Below are 15,797 nucleotides of genomic sequence, written 5' to 3'. Positions count from 1 at the left end.
GAAACGGGAGTGTAAGGCAACATGCAAGAAGGAGCTGCACTGAAGAAATTCATGTTCTGAACCAGAGTTTCTATATCAGTGATGAAAATGAACCCAAGACACATGAAGAATATCTTAGAATAACAGTGGCCACAAGACTGATCCACTGGGTAGCATGTAGGCTACCCAGTGCTCTTCTTGTGTTGACTGACAGGGACTACCGTGTCAAAGTGCCCCAAGATATTGGAAGACTCCCCATATTAGCTTTTGCAGTTGGATGACAGACACTTGGGATGGTAACTTCCAGCACAGCTTCAGGAGGCAGCCTCCTAACTCAGGTACCCCTATGACATCCTACAGCACTTGCCACCTGCAGGCTCTACAGCTGGCTTAGCAAACCAGAGGAGATGAGTGCCAGCAAATGGAAGGGAAAGGTGCATAGAATGGAACAGGAACAGAATTGCACCGAGTCTGACATTTTTCCCCCCTTATTTTCTTTTTAAAAGAAGTATAATTTCACATCACTAACTGTGAAATGAATGCAGTCTGAGGAACTATGCTCCCTTCCAAATTCTAGAAGATGTAAATTTCAAAAATGAAAGTCACTGGAGATTTTATTTTTACCCAAGAGAAGATAAAATGTTTAAGTCAGAAAACATAGGAATTTAAATGCATAGTCTTTGTCTGAGGGGAGAAAAGAAATAATTCACTGCATGTAGCAGGGTTCATGAAAATGACAGACTGACAGCTCAGAAAAGTGAAGTCTTTTATGCAGCAGTACAATACAGGAAGAAGCTATGTTGTTTTTCCCATAACGATCTGCCACTGCACATTACGATGAAGGTAGCTCAGTCTTCCAGCTGATCTGTTCACAACCTAGGGGTTGTTTGTAGGTGTCAGGGAGGGTCTGCCTGTGCATTACCTCTCCTTCTTTGAGCTCAGCTGGGAAGAAAAGTGATGGGGAGACAGGAGAATTCAGCTACTTATTTCTGTTGTAACACTCTACCATGCTACAAAGACATCCATCCTTGCTATGTGCTGAATTAAACTCAGTGTAAACCCAACCAAAAAAACTGTCGCAAATTGCTGCTCCTTCTGAAACTGGAACTAAATCTGTACTGCTGTGTTGAAATCTTTGAGCAACCCAAGATAGAACTCTATAAAAAGTGTGCTTTGCAATCCCTCTCGAAATACCCAATTGATCAAAGGCTGATACTCCTGTGCAGGAATTACACAGCCCAGCACAGGGGATGTTTGCCCTCCAAACCAGAACCACATGAGAGCCTCCCCTTTGTTGCTGTTTTCCATTTCTTCTTTGCTACAGAGTTCACCCATGTGTGATGCTCAGACCCTTTCTTTCACTCTGTGACCCTTTGCTGTGGTGCCCAGTGCCACTCTCCATTCTGAGGGAAAACAATTTAGTATAGGAACTTCACACTTCCCCTAGGTAAACTGTAGTTTTAAACCTAACAAAAGACCACTAACTCATTTTTCTCCTTGATTTGTCCTTTTAATCTGCTATAGAAGATATCTGAGTGATACTTGTCTTACAAACACTCATTGCATCCTATCAGTCTGGCTTCCCCAGCAACCTACTGATGTCCTTCACTGTAGGAGATTAATTTCCTTACATATTTTTGTAACTCTGCACTGCCCATGCAGAATTTACTATAGCTATGAGGTCTTCAGTACATCCCACTCAAAAATCTACTCCCTCTCCATCCACACACTGACCTTTCTCATGTTTCTTAGTGTATGGCAGGACAGCAGTGTGCCTGATACAGGCAACCAGAGGTAAGCCATAGTCCATTGTGGGAAAACAAGTTTCCCTGTGAGCTTGTCTCAGTAATGCAATTGTTTCCACTTCCAATGTTGAGATGAAACTACTCCATTAAACCTGAGATCACTAAAAAAAAAATGGTTAATGATTTATTTTTTGTCTGATCTAGAGCAACCATCATTGAATCAGAGGTGATTTTAAAAGCTTCTGTTTCAAGCTTCCTCTTTGGTACTTATACATTAAAATCACGTTTAAAGTTTTGGAAATGATAATTATTTTTACAGATAAGTCAGAAAGGAAGAACAAAGGAAGGAGAGGGAGTGATGTAACTAAGTTCATACATCTAATCTTTGACAGAGGTAGGAGGTCAACAGAACTCTTCAGCCCAAATGTCTATCCCTTATTCCCAATGCCATCTACCCATCCCTCCCTAAGGTTTACTTTAAGGTAAAAGTTACGTTTTCAAGAACAGTACAGTGGGTTTTTTTAAATGTTGCTTCTCACTCTGCCCAGAGTCCCACCAAGATATTTTACTTGCAGCTGAAAATGGAATGCCTGAAAATATATGGAAGATTTTCCGAATAGGTATTATTACAAATAAATCTGATAACTATGTTATATATAAACATTTTTTTTTTAAACTATCATCCATACCCAAGGCTTTTTAGTTCTCTGGGAAGATAATGTAAGAAAAATCAGTGGAACCATCTTCCTTGTACAGCACTTTGCTCCTTACAACTTATTTGGCATAAAAATACTAGGAAAGCTGTGTAAAAGCTATAATGGTAGTGATTTTTGCTCCTCAGCACTAATTCAAGCTTGAACTTGCTGGGCAACCATTACCAATGAATTAGTGTGTCCTACCTACATAGCTGGCCTCATTTCAAACACATCATTGCAACGCATAATTTGGGTATCTCATGAAAGGCAAAGAGAGACAGACAGGGAAACAGAACAATTTCTCCAAGTGTGTTTGGAGTCCTTATGTCAAAGTGAAGGGATGGTCATCTTGACTCTTATGTTCAGCGCTCAAGATGACCTGCAAAAAGAGGAGGGGGGGATAGTAAGCCTCGTGCCAACATCTACCAGTCCTTTGTAAATTGACACCTGTCTCCCTACAACCTCCCTCTGAGGACAGGATAATGTTTGGACACCGAGGGGGAAGACACACAACGCTGGCTTCTGTAGCTGTGCTGACTCACTACCTAATGCCATGTAAGAATGAAAAACGTAAAGCTTCTCTTTACAAACTTTACTTCCTGGCTTAAAGCCACTGGCACCCTATTGAATCTGCAGCATCACCTTCTTGAGTCAAACTAGTACTTTCACCTGAAAAGAAGGCTTTTTTTATTTGCTTGGAAAAGGAGGAAGCAAATCTCAAATATCTGTGTTGCTACAGGAGTCACGAACTTCAAAACACCTTTTAACTAGAAAATATCTAAGAGGATAGTTTCTATGCTTTTGTAAAAAGTAAAAATTTTTGGTACATCAGTGCACTGCATATCTCCAAATTTGCTTCTGTAGAAAAAACAAGCACATCATCTTAAATTTAATATATTGTCTGGAGGGATCCCTTCCAGGGCAAGTGGGGAAGGCAATCAGGTGGCAAGTGCCCATGTCCATTTCTCCCTCCTGTTCACCCCCTTTTCATAAAGAGAGGGTACTGCAACTGCTGCTACACAAGCAAGCTGTGTATGCTAAAACATACAACTGGAAAGAGAACTTGGTCTTACATCCATTTGGAAAGTTTAGCTATCTTAGTCATAAAAATGTAACCTTGGAAACAGCAGCTTTCTATAGAAAATAAACTATTATCAGAAACGAGATTGCTAAGAAGTCCTTTCTGGAAGGTAGAGATTTTGTATAGTTAGCTAAGTTCCATCATAGGTAATATATTCAGAAATTAAATATGCATGTATATATGTATATGCATATACATACATGCACCTATATTTATGTGTACATACACACAGAGAAAACATTTGGTCGGTGATTGAAATTCAATAGTTTTATTTATTTGCAAATCCTCTTTGCTTTGTCAGAACACAGTTGTCTGACATTATAGTATGTCTCACTGAATTTGATTACCTATTCAATATAGCTATGCGAATATTCATTCCTTGTGCTATCAGAATGGCTCACAAAACTCATGAGCTCTACTTAATACAGCTGAGCAAAACACTTCTTCTATTGATTCTTCTGTATTCTTCACAGATACTGTATAATAATCCATATTATTATACAAATCACACCATTCATCTTGTTCAGACATCAGCATATTCAGAAACCACAAAGATTAAGTACATAAGCATGTCCATGTAAAAGCTAATAATAGAGTGATGAATGTCACTGAAAGCAAACACGAGTATTACTAGAAACGGATGTTTCTAAACACTGTATAAAATAACTTGCTTGACTGTAAAGAAAGGAAGAAAAGCTTTCCAGACAGAGCAGCAGAGAATTTTTAAATATATTTGGGGAGATTGCTACACTGCAATTCAATCTAAAATATTTAAATATCTTACACCTATTATTCTTAAAAATGTAGTATTACATAGTCAATGAAAAGTAATTTAAAGTACAGATTAAAGAATTCCATTACCTCCTAAAGAATCTAATTAAGAACCTCATTCCCCAAACACACCAATCCACAGAATTACATCCTAAAGGTCATATGCCCCATGTGACCATAAATACAGATTCAGGTCAACAGAAACACTCTGTTCATTCACGTTTAGTAGCTATAAAGGTTTCATTTAAACACAAACCTAATATCAGTCTTCTCAAATGAAGACCATAGATAGGCTAGTTTATCCTATTGAATTTTATCTGATGAACTTTTGATTAGAATGGACAAGAAGTGGACATTCAGGGCATTATTAAATAACAATCAGAATGAGCCTTGTAGAAAAGCTATGCACATTGTTGAGTTGAAACCAATTTTGAAAGATTCTGCAGAGATGTTATGAGGTCCTCTCAAAATTATTCCATTCATTTAAAAAAATGTAACATTAGTAATAGAGAATTATTTTATTTCCTTTGTTAGATACAGAAAGGCTGAACTGTACAAGAAAACTGCATTACTTTCAATCAGAAAAACAGTACTTGACTTTTCCACAAGCATACAGAAGTTCATCTAGACACTGAATAATCCAGGAAAAGGGCATGCTTTCTGCAAATTCTTAAAACTTTTAGACATTCATTAACATAAATAGTTAATTTATTTTTTATATTCTTAAGTCTACCCTTCTGAGAGACAATATCCATCCCATAGTACACCAGATGACACATCAGAATCAGAATCACTCTTTTTCATTGAATCATAGAATGGTTGGGGTTGGAAGGGACCTCAAAGATCATCTAGTTCCAATCCCCTGCCATGGGCAGGGACACCCACCACTAGACCAGGGTGCTCAAAGCTCCATCCAACCTGATCTTGAACACTGCCAGGGATGGGGCAGCCACAGCTTCTCTGGACAGCCTGTTCCAGTGCCTCACCACACTCACAGGGAAGAATTTCTTCCTAATATCTAATCAAATTTACCTTCTTTCAGTTTAAAGTCATTATCTCTTGTCCTTGTAAACAGTCCCACTCTACCTCTTTTGGAAGCACTCTTTAAGCTCTCCAGAGCCTTCTCTTCTCCGGGCTGAACAAGCCCAACTCTCTCTGCCTGCCTTCATAGGAGAGGTGCTCCAGCCCTCTGAACATCTTTGCGGGTCTGCTCTAGACTCGCTGCAACAGCTTCATGTCTGTCTTGTACTGATGACCTCAGAGCTGGACACAGCACTCCAGGTGTGGTCTCACCAGAGCAGAGTAGAGGGACAGAATCACCTCCCTTGACCTGCTGGTCATGCTTCTTTTCATGCAGCCCAGAATAAATTTTACTTTCTTGGTTGCAAGTGCACATTGCAAGGGTCATGTTGAGTTTCTTGTCCCCCAACACCCCAAATCCTTCTACTCAAGGCTGCTACAGGCCCAGCCTGTAGATATGCTTAGGACTGGGATTGCCCTGACCTACTTCATGAGGCTCACACAGACCCAACTCTCAAGGCTGTTCATAGGAATAAGTCTTAGAAAGTCAACATCATGCTACACAAACTCTTTATAAGGTGAAAGTAATTTTTAACATCACTGACCCCACTGCTGGAAGTTGTTTACCAAACAAAAGCTATTCCTTTCTTTCCCTCTTATGCCTGAACTATAGCATTTTGGGGCTTCTACAAGCATTACCATCCCCATCACTGCCTCCCTTGTGTCAAAAAACCCCTCAACAAACTCAATCAATAAACACAGAGTTTTGACTGGAAAGTATGAGGGCTTAATTTCTTTTTTAATCATTTACATTCTTCTACTTGTTCAAAACCAGAAGCAAAACTATACATACCTATCCTGAAACTACAAGCAGAACCTGATCTACTTCCATTCGCCAAGAAAACACTCTCAGCTTTTGATGAAGCTGTGAATCCCTCCTCTCACCCCTATAAATCATCCAGCAACAGGCAAGAGGATGCCAGCCAACTCGCTAGGAGCACAGCTGTTTTTTCCTAAGAAACATGCTCCTGTCTCAAATCACCCAGGAAAGAAAACAGGCAGAGCGAGCTTGGGTCCTGCCCTTGGCATTCCTGCAGAGCAACCTGATAATAATTCTGCCATGCCACCAGGTTTGATTCAACTGGGAAGACAGACTTTTAAATTATATATGCCCTAACCCCTGTATCAATTATTTCCTGTGCTTTGTGTCTGCATTAAGGAACTAATAGCAATAAACAGTCCAACAGCTCCACAATTACTGATCAAATTACTGATAGATCTTTCAGAATACAGCCCACACCAGACTACACACATACAGGTTTTAATATGATTCAATAAACAGAAAAGGAAATGTTCTACTATCCCTCTCTTGCAAAAAATATACTTTAGCAAAAAAATAAAATCACACTCCTCTGGGCATCTTGGCAGTGACAGATCAGTGAATTACCCATCTCCTAGAGAAGAAAAACATGCAAAATTAACTAAACATTCCAGTGTTTAAAGCATTGGAAAAAGGAAAGCAGCAACCAGAGGAGAAGGAAATTAACCTTACTGTTGAGATCTCATTGTCAGAGCTTAGAAATGGTACGTTGAAAATAAGTGTATTTTTCACAGCATTTATCTACTTAAAACATAAGAACTGCCACAACAGAGTAGACTCATCTAGCCTCTTATGGGAGACAAATTTCCGTGCTTTACAAAAATCCTCTGCTATTTTAAAGCAAAGCTTTCACTAAGTGCTTTACCTAAAAAACACCACTAAAAATACATGCTCCACCACATTTTTTCTCTTTTGTTTTGTGAGTGTTATCCCAGATAAGCCAGGTTAACCCAACTGTACTAAACCCCTTTACACTTTCTTTACCTGATGCTTGATTCAGCCTGAGCTTGAGCATTTTGCTGTACAAAGGCTAGACCCACACATACACTTAAACAGTGCCAAAGCTCCAGGAAGAATCCTGGTCTTCATTTTCATTCTCCTTCACCATGCTAGCTGTAGTTCTCTCACACTTTACACTTCCAAGCACAGTGGATTTTCCAATAGTAGTGATCCCAGTAAACTGAACCCCACATGCTAAACAGCAAAGAAAGAAAGAAAAGATGAGATTCAATTCCTTATAATTCATGTGATGGAGAAAATGGAGAAGATACAGATACAAGCATTTTCATCCTTAACTATGCACTTGGAGAACAGGTCACTCACACTTCTCCCTTATGCCTTGTCTCCTACTACTCTTTATCAGACTCTCCTCCTATAGACAGCACCCAGAGTCAACTTAACTCACAAAACTGACTGTTTGGCGTTTGGATCTCTAAAACAAAAAAATTATGTCCTATTATGCCTTTGAAATTCACACAGGTTTTATAGGTACAGCTTGCTGCAACCGTTACTCTCTGAACTGTATATAAGTGTATAAACTATTTACCAACAAGGTGATACTTGCATTTTCATTTATGTAGATTTTGTAATTAAGAAATAGAAATCACAGCATATACACAGAGCTTATTTCACTTGTAAAAGGATGGTAAGGGCTACGTAAGTCAATTAGGTTTTTATTTTTCAAACAGTAATTTTTTTTCAGAACTCCTTTGAATCAACCATACAACACAAATGTACTCTCACATGTATTTTTCTCATCTCAACCAAATATCCAACTGGAAAACACAGGTCTTTAGATTCCTTTTAAAAAAGCCTCAATTAAAAATACAACACCCGTATGCACCCTTTATAAACATCTGAAGTGGATCACACTACAGTTCTACTGTCTCTGCAACAAAGACCATATGTACCTAATAATTTTGTCTGCCCCAAATTCCCACATATATCCTGCTGCAGAAAACCTGAAATTTCAACTAAAACAGGCTGTATCCTTCACCAGGTCTCAGCAGAATCTGCCCTGCTGTTCAATACTAACTGGAAGTCAAGCTCACTCTTTGCTGCTCTGCCCCCCCCCAAAAAAAAAACACAAAAACCCCAAACAAAAAAAGGAGCACTTGAATCTCAAAGCCATCACAATCCAAATCAACTTTCCCTAATACCTCATGGGTCCTTATTTTAATTTGCCAGACACATTAATTGGCAGCCACAGTGCAGCAGCATGTTTAATCTATTTTTACAGATTTTAAGATACAGAACATCTTTGACTTACAAATTAGTTTGGGGCTCATGAGTCTCTCTCTCCCTGCCTTATCCTGACAGCTGATATCAAGTGAGACATTCAAATGAACTGTATCAAAACCTGAAGGTCATTTTTCAAGGGATGTCCCTCAACTTGGAAACAATACCCATTCTCCCAGACCCACAGCTTACTTAACGGTCTGTATAAGCAATAACACTTGCCTCAACTTTTTTCTTGAGGCTTGCTTATATACTGAATCAGTTATTTGTATTTCTCCATTCCTTAGCAGAGTACAGCAAATACAATCCAGGGATAAGGCATGCTGAATTGGAAATCTTTCCTTGCTTGCAAAATAGCAATGAGAAACTTGCAGCTTTCTGAAATTTCACAGAATCACAGGAATTGAGGTTGGAAGAGACCTCTGGAGATCATCTAATCCAACTCCCAGCTCAAGCAGGCCACCTAGACCAGGCTGCCTCGGACTATGTCCAGTAAGCTTTTGAGTATCTCCAAGGATGGAGATTCCACAACCTCCCTGGGAAACCTATGCCAGTGCTCAGTCATCCTACCGTAAAAACATTCTTCCTGATGTTCACAGAGAACCTCCTGTGTTTCAGGGTGTTCCCATTGCCTCTTGTCCTGTCACTGGGCACCACTGAAGAGAGCCCGGCTCAGTCTTCTTTGGACCCTTCCTTGACATAATCACACCTGAGCCTTCCTTCTCTTCCCCAGGCTAAACAGACACAGCTCACTCAGCTTTTCTTCATAGGCAGAATGCCCCTTAATCTTCACTGCCTGTCATTGGACTCTCTCCAATAGCTCCATATCTCTCTTGCACTGTAGAGCTCTGAACCGGACACAGCACTCCAGGTGTGGCCTTCACCAGTGCTGAATAGAGGGTAAGGATCACCTCCCTTGATCTGCTGGCCACACTCCTAATGGAGCCCAGATTACCATTAGCCTTCTTTGTCATAAGTGCACAATGCCAGCTCATAGTCAGGTGGGTGCCGACCAGGACTCAGAGGTCCTTTACTATATAGCTGATATTTGCTTGTAAACTATTCAATCAATTTTCCTGAATAACTCTTGGCATGTTGAACATTTTATACACATGCTCAGTCTTTAGAAGAGAGAAGTGTTGTAGGGCTTTATTTTAGCATATGCCGTTGATTTTCCTCTATGATGGAATAAGAATCATTCTTGTAATCAAGTTTCTGCTCTGAATACCTGGATTCATAGCTCTGAAATGTTTTATTTTCCAACATGTATTTCAAATTCCTTCCTTTGATATTCCCAACCTGTTTGAAAAGATGTCCATCATGAGAGTGGCAAAGCAAGAAGGCAAAAGGGATGTCAACACAAAACAAAACATGTCTTTTTTGACTGAATAGTAAAAAAGCATTTCTGAAGACAAACTATACTGCCTGAGTTGACATATTATATTAAGATGATCTTTGGGTTTTTTGTTTGGGCTGGGTGGTGGTAGGGATTTGTGTTGTGTTTTTTTAAATTGTGAATGCACACAGGTTTTGAAAATATGTCTTATTTCCATAAACAGGATGAGTTAGAAGATAACAAGATACAATAGTGCAATGGTATAAGTGTTTGTAAGCACCAATTCATCACATCTAAAAGAAAAAAAAAGACATTACTCTTTTGAATAATTCGGCTACTATCTAGCAAGTTAGTACAGTAGAGTTCCTGACAATCAAGGCCAGGGGTTTCCAAGGTGTCTTTAGGGGGTCTCCATCTGCAATGCATCTGCAGCCAATGTCACACCACTCTTCTGGGTGACTTGTTTCCTGTTTTGATAAGCTCTATGTGGAGAAATGGCTTGTGACTGAATTTGTTCACAGTATGGTTTTGATTAAAACCAAAGGATGGAAAGCTCTCATCTCAACTGATTCCAGGGATGATGTCTGGTGCTGAACTTCAGAACTGCCTGTTGTAACGGATTTGTCTGGTCATCTGGAGTCTTGACTGAACCTGGTCACCATAACCACACATGCCCTGCTCACCTTACTCGGGTAATGCAGAACTGCACCATTGGTGGTGAGGTCACTGACCTATGCTTGCCATGCTGTCACCTGAGCTCATGCTTCCTATTTGTCATTGGATTTTACTGCCCCATCGGTTCCTGGTTGAATGACACACAGGGTAATAGCAAAAGAAACCCAAAACTATGGAACATTCAAAGTAGAAAAAAGCCAGATACTCACACAGTGAAGGAATCAGGGGGAGCTGAGACTCTCCTCAGGTCAGCAGACTGCACTTTATGGATACTATAGGCAGCAAGAAATGAATGACCAGGAGAAAGGCAGGGCACAGTGTGGACAGACAAGGAAAAGGGGGGAGGGGAGGAGGAAGGGAGGGGAAGAGAAAGAGAGAGAAAAAGAGAGAGAGGAGGAGAAGAAAGAAAAAGACATACAACATTTAAACAGAAACAAAAGGAATGTGTCACATAAAAGTTGAATGAGGAGACATGCAGAGCTCCAAGTTCACACTAGGAAGCCAAGAGCAGCAGAAGACATGCAAATGGAAAAAAATCACTGCTACATGGCACACAGGAGCTCTCTAAACACATGAGTGAGGAGTGCCAATGACAAGCTAGGCACGTGGCTATACAAGGAAGACGAGGAGCCCTAGGACTTGTTCCACAGGCACTGAAAAATTTCAAGGCAGCAGACTTTGGAAGCAGGTCCAGAAATGCAAACAAACATCAAAGCCAAGATCTGAATGGATGGAATTGTCTCCAAAGGTTGGCCAAGTTTAGTTAAAGAAAAAAAAAATACCCTTACTGGAGATTTTGTATCCACAATGACAAACTGTTGTCTCCATTCTTCTTTCATGTACCTTAGGGAAACATGCATTTTATATATAGTGACTCCTGAGACTGACTCTTTTTTTGTGTTTATACTCAAGTGGTCCCTTTGTTTCTCTAAAGTGTATGGAATATGTTTTATCTATACGGTCTTCCCTTTTCTTTCTCTTCCATCATGCAGGAAATTCTTCCTGAACCCAAACTAAATAGACTTCTAAAAGCCAGTGAAATCAAGATACCAACTTTTGAGGTTCAGCAAGCATCGTTAATTGAAACCTACCGAGCGGCATACTAAATGTTAGTTTCTAATCAGAAAATGGTTCCTGAAAAACTGAATCACAGATGTTCTTCTTTTGCCACACACAGTTTGCTTATAGCTCACAAGAACCACATTCTTGGCTTGATCACAGAAAACCAAGCAATAGGTTATCTCTTTCACATGTTGCCATGATCAGCAGTGTAGAAAAGGAACGAGAACTTAGCCAGCAAAGTATCTTAAGGGAAGGAGAATACTGACACAATTCAATCTTTTGCATAAAAAGTGAGCCTGCTGATCTGGCTGCAGCAAAAATTTGCCTTTACTGGTACAAACAGAAAAGACATGAGAAGAAAAGGAACCCACTATTTTTATTTCCGCACAACCTCACTATCCAACATGTTTCAATCCATAACCAAGTGCAAACAGCATCACCTTGTCCTGTGTATTCCTTGCACCTAAAAAGTTGCTCCTGGCTTGAAACACTTCATTGGATTGTTACTTATCTCGACTGAAGGGGTAAGATGCATAGTAGGATGAGGAAGAGATTCCGCCTGTATTTGGACAGCCTCCATGAGAAATAAATTAGAAGCACTGTAACTGCATTCACCAAGCAAAGCTTTTCCTTCCCTATGTTTCAACTCAAAATTTTAAAGTTATCAGAAGAGTACAAACTAAAACTAGATCATCCTCACCCACTCAAGAGTACTCATAAAATCTGTGTGCCACATCAAAACAGTTTAACTTTCAAGGAAATATTAAAAAAATGAATGCTTGATGAACAGTAAGAAGATCAATAGCTGCAGCAACTTGTCCATGAATAGTTCAGGATAATTAATATACTGAGAAATTTATTTATAGGCAATTCAGCAGTGAAAGATGAAATAACTGAATAAAAGATTAACTGCCAGTAATTCACCCAGCTATGACAAAATGCAGCACATTACATTTATTTGTTCCATAATAGCTTTGAAGAAGCTTTTCACACTGCTGCTGTCAACAAGGAAGGGAGGCACCCTCAACTTAAGTAGCCCCACATAAACACTAGAACTTTATTTCTTGATTTTTTTTTCCATGGCCAAACTTTAAAAAAAAAAAAAAGCCAGAAAAAACATAACTAGGAACTTTTAAGCTGTCAAAAGCACTGCTGATTTTTTTCCCTATGACTTGAAAAAGACAAATTACTCAGTAACACATAAAACAAGGATTGTCAACATATAGGAGTTTCAGCCTTGAAGGTCTGTGTAGAATTACATCAGGCAGTTTGTGCAATTAGGTGCTGAAAGCACAAAAGTGAGAAAATGAAGGGAAAACCAGGTCGAACAAGGTCAGATCTTTTTCTCGTATACATATGTCCTCTCAGAGCATCTACAGGTTGCAACAACAGTTGCAATCAGGAAGATGGGCAACTCTTTCAATCAGGAAAGAATTGTTTCTAAAGCTCTCCCACTCCCAAGTGAGAGAAGCATGAAATCTTTATTCATCTCACTCAGCCACATTCTATATGGGCTCTTCAATTTTAAAATATAATTTCCTAGATACGTAAATGAATCCACAAGGCAAACAACAAACTCACTATCCTCTCTAAGCCACCCTCTCCTTAAAACCTCCAGAACAAAGGAGAACAGAGTAAGACAACAGAAGCACAGTCTAAGATTTCTTCAAATTAAGCCTTTTTCTCCTTATGACACTGGACTAGATAAAACTCCAAAGAACATTCCTACTGCTTTCCTTATTCAGCAATAATATCAAAGCCAAAAATAATAGCAACTCTGTGTTACTGTGATGAGAGATAATTTTTTAATCACTTTCCTGGCAAGAAGCTCAAGAATAGCTGTCTAAAAATTAGTGGGTTAACTCCAGACCCATTTACTTATCTCATACATCTAATATTCAGATGATAGTCATAAGAGAACAATCTATCTTTCTCAATCAAATATAAGGCTTTCTGGGAGATTTCAATGGAATAGGGAGATACAATCGAGTTATCAAGTCAAGGAAAGTAGATAAACATATTTCACTGAAAAATTTCTTTCTTGTGAAATACTGCAAATCAGCATCATATTGAATGAACGTCTTAAGAATACTAAATGCTTCCTCAAGTTTAACCCTGAACATGCCATTTACTTTTTATCACATCAGGGGATCTAACTCCTATCTCTCATTCCCCTCCAACACTTGAGAGCAAAGTACATACACACAGATATATAGGTATAGATGCAGATATAAATATACACACACACTATTTCTGATATTTGAGCCTGAGACTAGACTTCCTGACAGATCATCTGTATTGTCCCAAGACATGGATCTGCAAGCAAATATCTCCGTCAAATCAAAGGACTGACAGCAGCGTAGTCTACCACAGCACACTGAAATCAAGCTAGACCACAAACAAGATGCTCTTGACAGCTGACATGTATTATGAATCTGCATTTCCCTACTGAAGTTTAAATTCAGATCTCAAAATCCAAGTCTAACTATGCTAATTATGAGGTTGAAATACAGGAATTTCCATTTTACGTTTGCATTAGCCTCTCTAAGTGCTGAAAAAGATGCCCCAGGATTGCTCTCTGCTTGATTCTCGCTTTCACAAATGGTTGAGTTGTGGTTGGATGAAATTGGGTATCACAGCCCACAGGCAAGAGTCTGCTATTCTTCACTGCTCAAGAGAGATGAGTATACCTTAGGTATCTTCTAGGCAAATAGGAATTGCACATTAGAGAGATGGGCATCTACTGAAGCTTAAATCATTAGCCTCAGGAAGAGAAGACTGAGCACTAAATTGAAGAGGAAGATGTTGAAAGGAACCAGGGACACTTGGATTACATGAACAGCTTGACAACTAGTGGATGAGAAGAAGCTCTAAAGGCTGCAGTCAAAGTTTGAATTGAATTCATCTGCAACTAGATGATACAGCTAAAAGACACAGACAACCTTTAAGATACCTGAACAGAAAGGTGTGCCTGAGACCTTGTCTGTTTTTTCCAGTTATATGAGTTAGTCTAATGGAAGATACTACATCTCTTCATAAACCTTGCTTCACATTACAGCTGCAATAGCAAAATCCCACACCAACCTCCCCAGAAAAATTAAATCCTCAGTGCCTGCATGTTTGAATTAAATGTGGATCCCTGATAAATTTAGGCCTTTAGCTCCGTGTCTTTGTAGAAGGAACTTTTTTGCTTCACTTTAAGAATACTTGATGAAAAACAGCAAAGGCTGTGTCACTCATTTTAGCAGCAATGAAGGCCTTGTATGTGAGAAATACAATAGTCAGTTCTACCAAAAAAATCTATAATATTTTATTGGACAGACATTTTCACAGGTCAAAATTTGATTTTTTTTGTGTGTGTTAAAATATCTCTCCAGTGCTCTACAAAGGAGGTTTGTTATGAAAAAGGATGTTAGTACAGTCTTTTTTTTCTTGTTATGTTCCTTGTTTCCAGTTATCTTTGCTTTTCTCTATTAATCTTTAGACTACTCATTTCTCACTCGGGTTTTTATACTAGAGCAGAATTCCCTACAAAGTGCAAACAGCCCTTTATGGACTGCCAGGTCCTTCTCCATAAACAATCCCAGACAGCATGGTCCCACAACAGAGGCTACAACATGTCCTGGTAATTCTTGATTATAGCAATTTGTTACAGGATCTCCAATGGAGCTTAAAAAGCAGATCAATAAAGCTGAGAAAATGAATCAAAAGCACTTCAAAGGCAAATGGCATACATATGCAGAACTGTCAGAATCCAAGAGGCACACTGCTGAGCCTGCACAAACCTCTCTAAATAACTGAAAGATACAACACCTTTCTAAATGCAAGGCAGAAGGTAACCCAGAAGATAAAAGAATAAAAGAAAATCAGGTAAGGGAGCTCAGGAGTGAATTTTAAAATTTTTCTTCTTTCTTTTTTGTAAATGCACTGCAAGTCCAGTACATGCAAAATCCATAGCTAAATATGCTGCCCCAAGTGGGCCTTTGACCATTAGGACATGCACCTATCCAACTCACTCATTCAGCATAGGCATAGATGTTCTCCTCTTGCTCTTCTGCACCATGTTGGCTTGGTTCCTTAAGGATATTCGGATGAGTGAGGGAGCCAATCGGCATGGTTCACCATCCACTTGCATGGGAATAGACTTGTATGTTAAAAGTGTCACCTCACGGCACTGATGCAACCTCTCTCCATGACCACCCACCTGGAGAGCAGCCTGGAAAAAAAAAGAAAAAACCAACCAAAATGAACACAGAAGGAAAAACAAAACAAAACCACAAACAGGAGAACCAAATTAACAATACCTCACAAATGA

At 39.3% G+C, this 15,797-nt stretch overlaps 1 protein-coding gene across 3 annotated transcripts in view; it reads right to left on the bottom strand.

Moving 5' to 3' along the window:
- Nucleotides 1–15,797, bottom strand: part of DGKI (diacylglycerol kinase iota) — a gene marked incomplete at both ends in the record, with an annotated part of 219,496 nt that overhangs the window by 73,902 nt on the left and 129,797 nt on the right. For 2 of the 3 annotated variants that reach the window (XM_084261008.1, XM_084261010.1), the window contains one exon: nt 15,499–15,698. In XM_084261008.1, coding sequence (XP_084117134.1) covers nt 15,499–15,698 — 200 coding nt within the window. Of the gene's footprint in view, nt 1–10,629; nt 10,693–15,498; nt 15,699–15,797 lie in introns of all 3 variants that reach the window. The other variant, XM_084261009.1, reaches the window with a different exon arrangement.

Source organism: Gallinula chloropus, assembly GCF_964237585.1.
Source record: "Gallinula chloropus genome assembly, chromosome: 1".
Classification (NCBI taxonomy): domain Eukaryota; kingdom Metazoa; phylum Chordata; class Aves; order Gruiformes; family Rallidae; genus Gallinula; species Gallinula chloropus.
The sequence above is the reverse complement of the archived record's forward strand: the minus strand, read 5'-3'. Positions and strand labels throughout refer to the sequence as shown.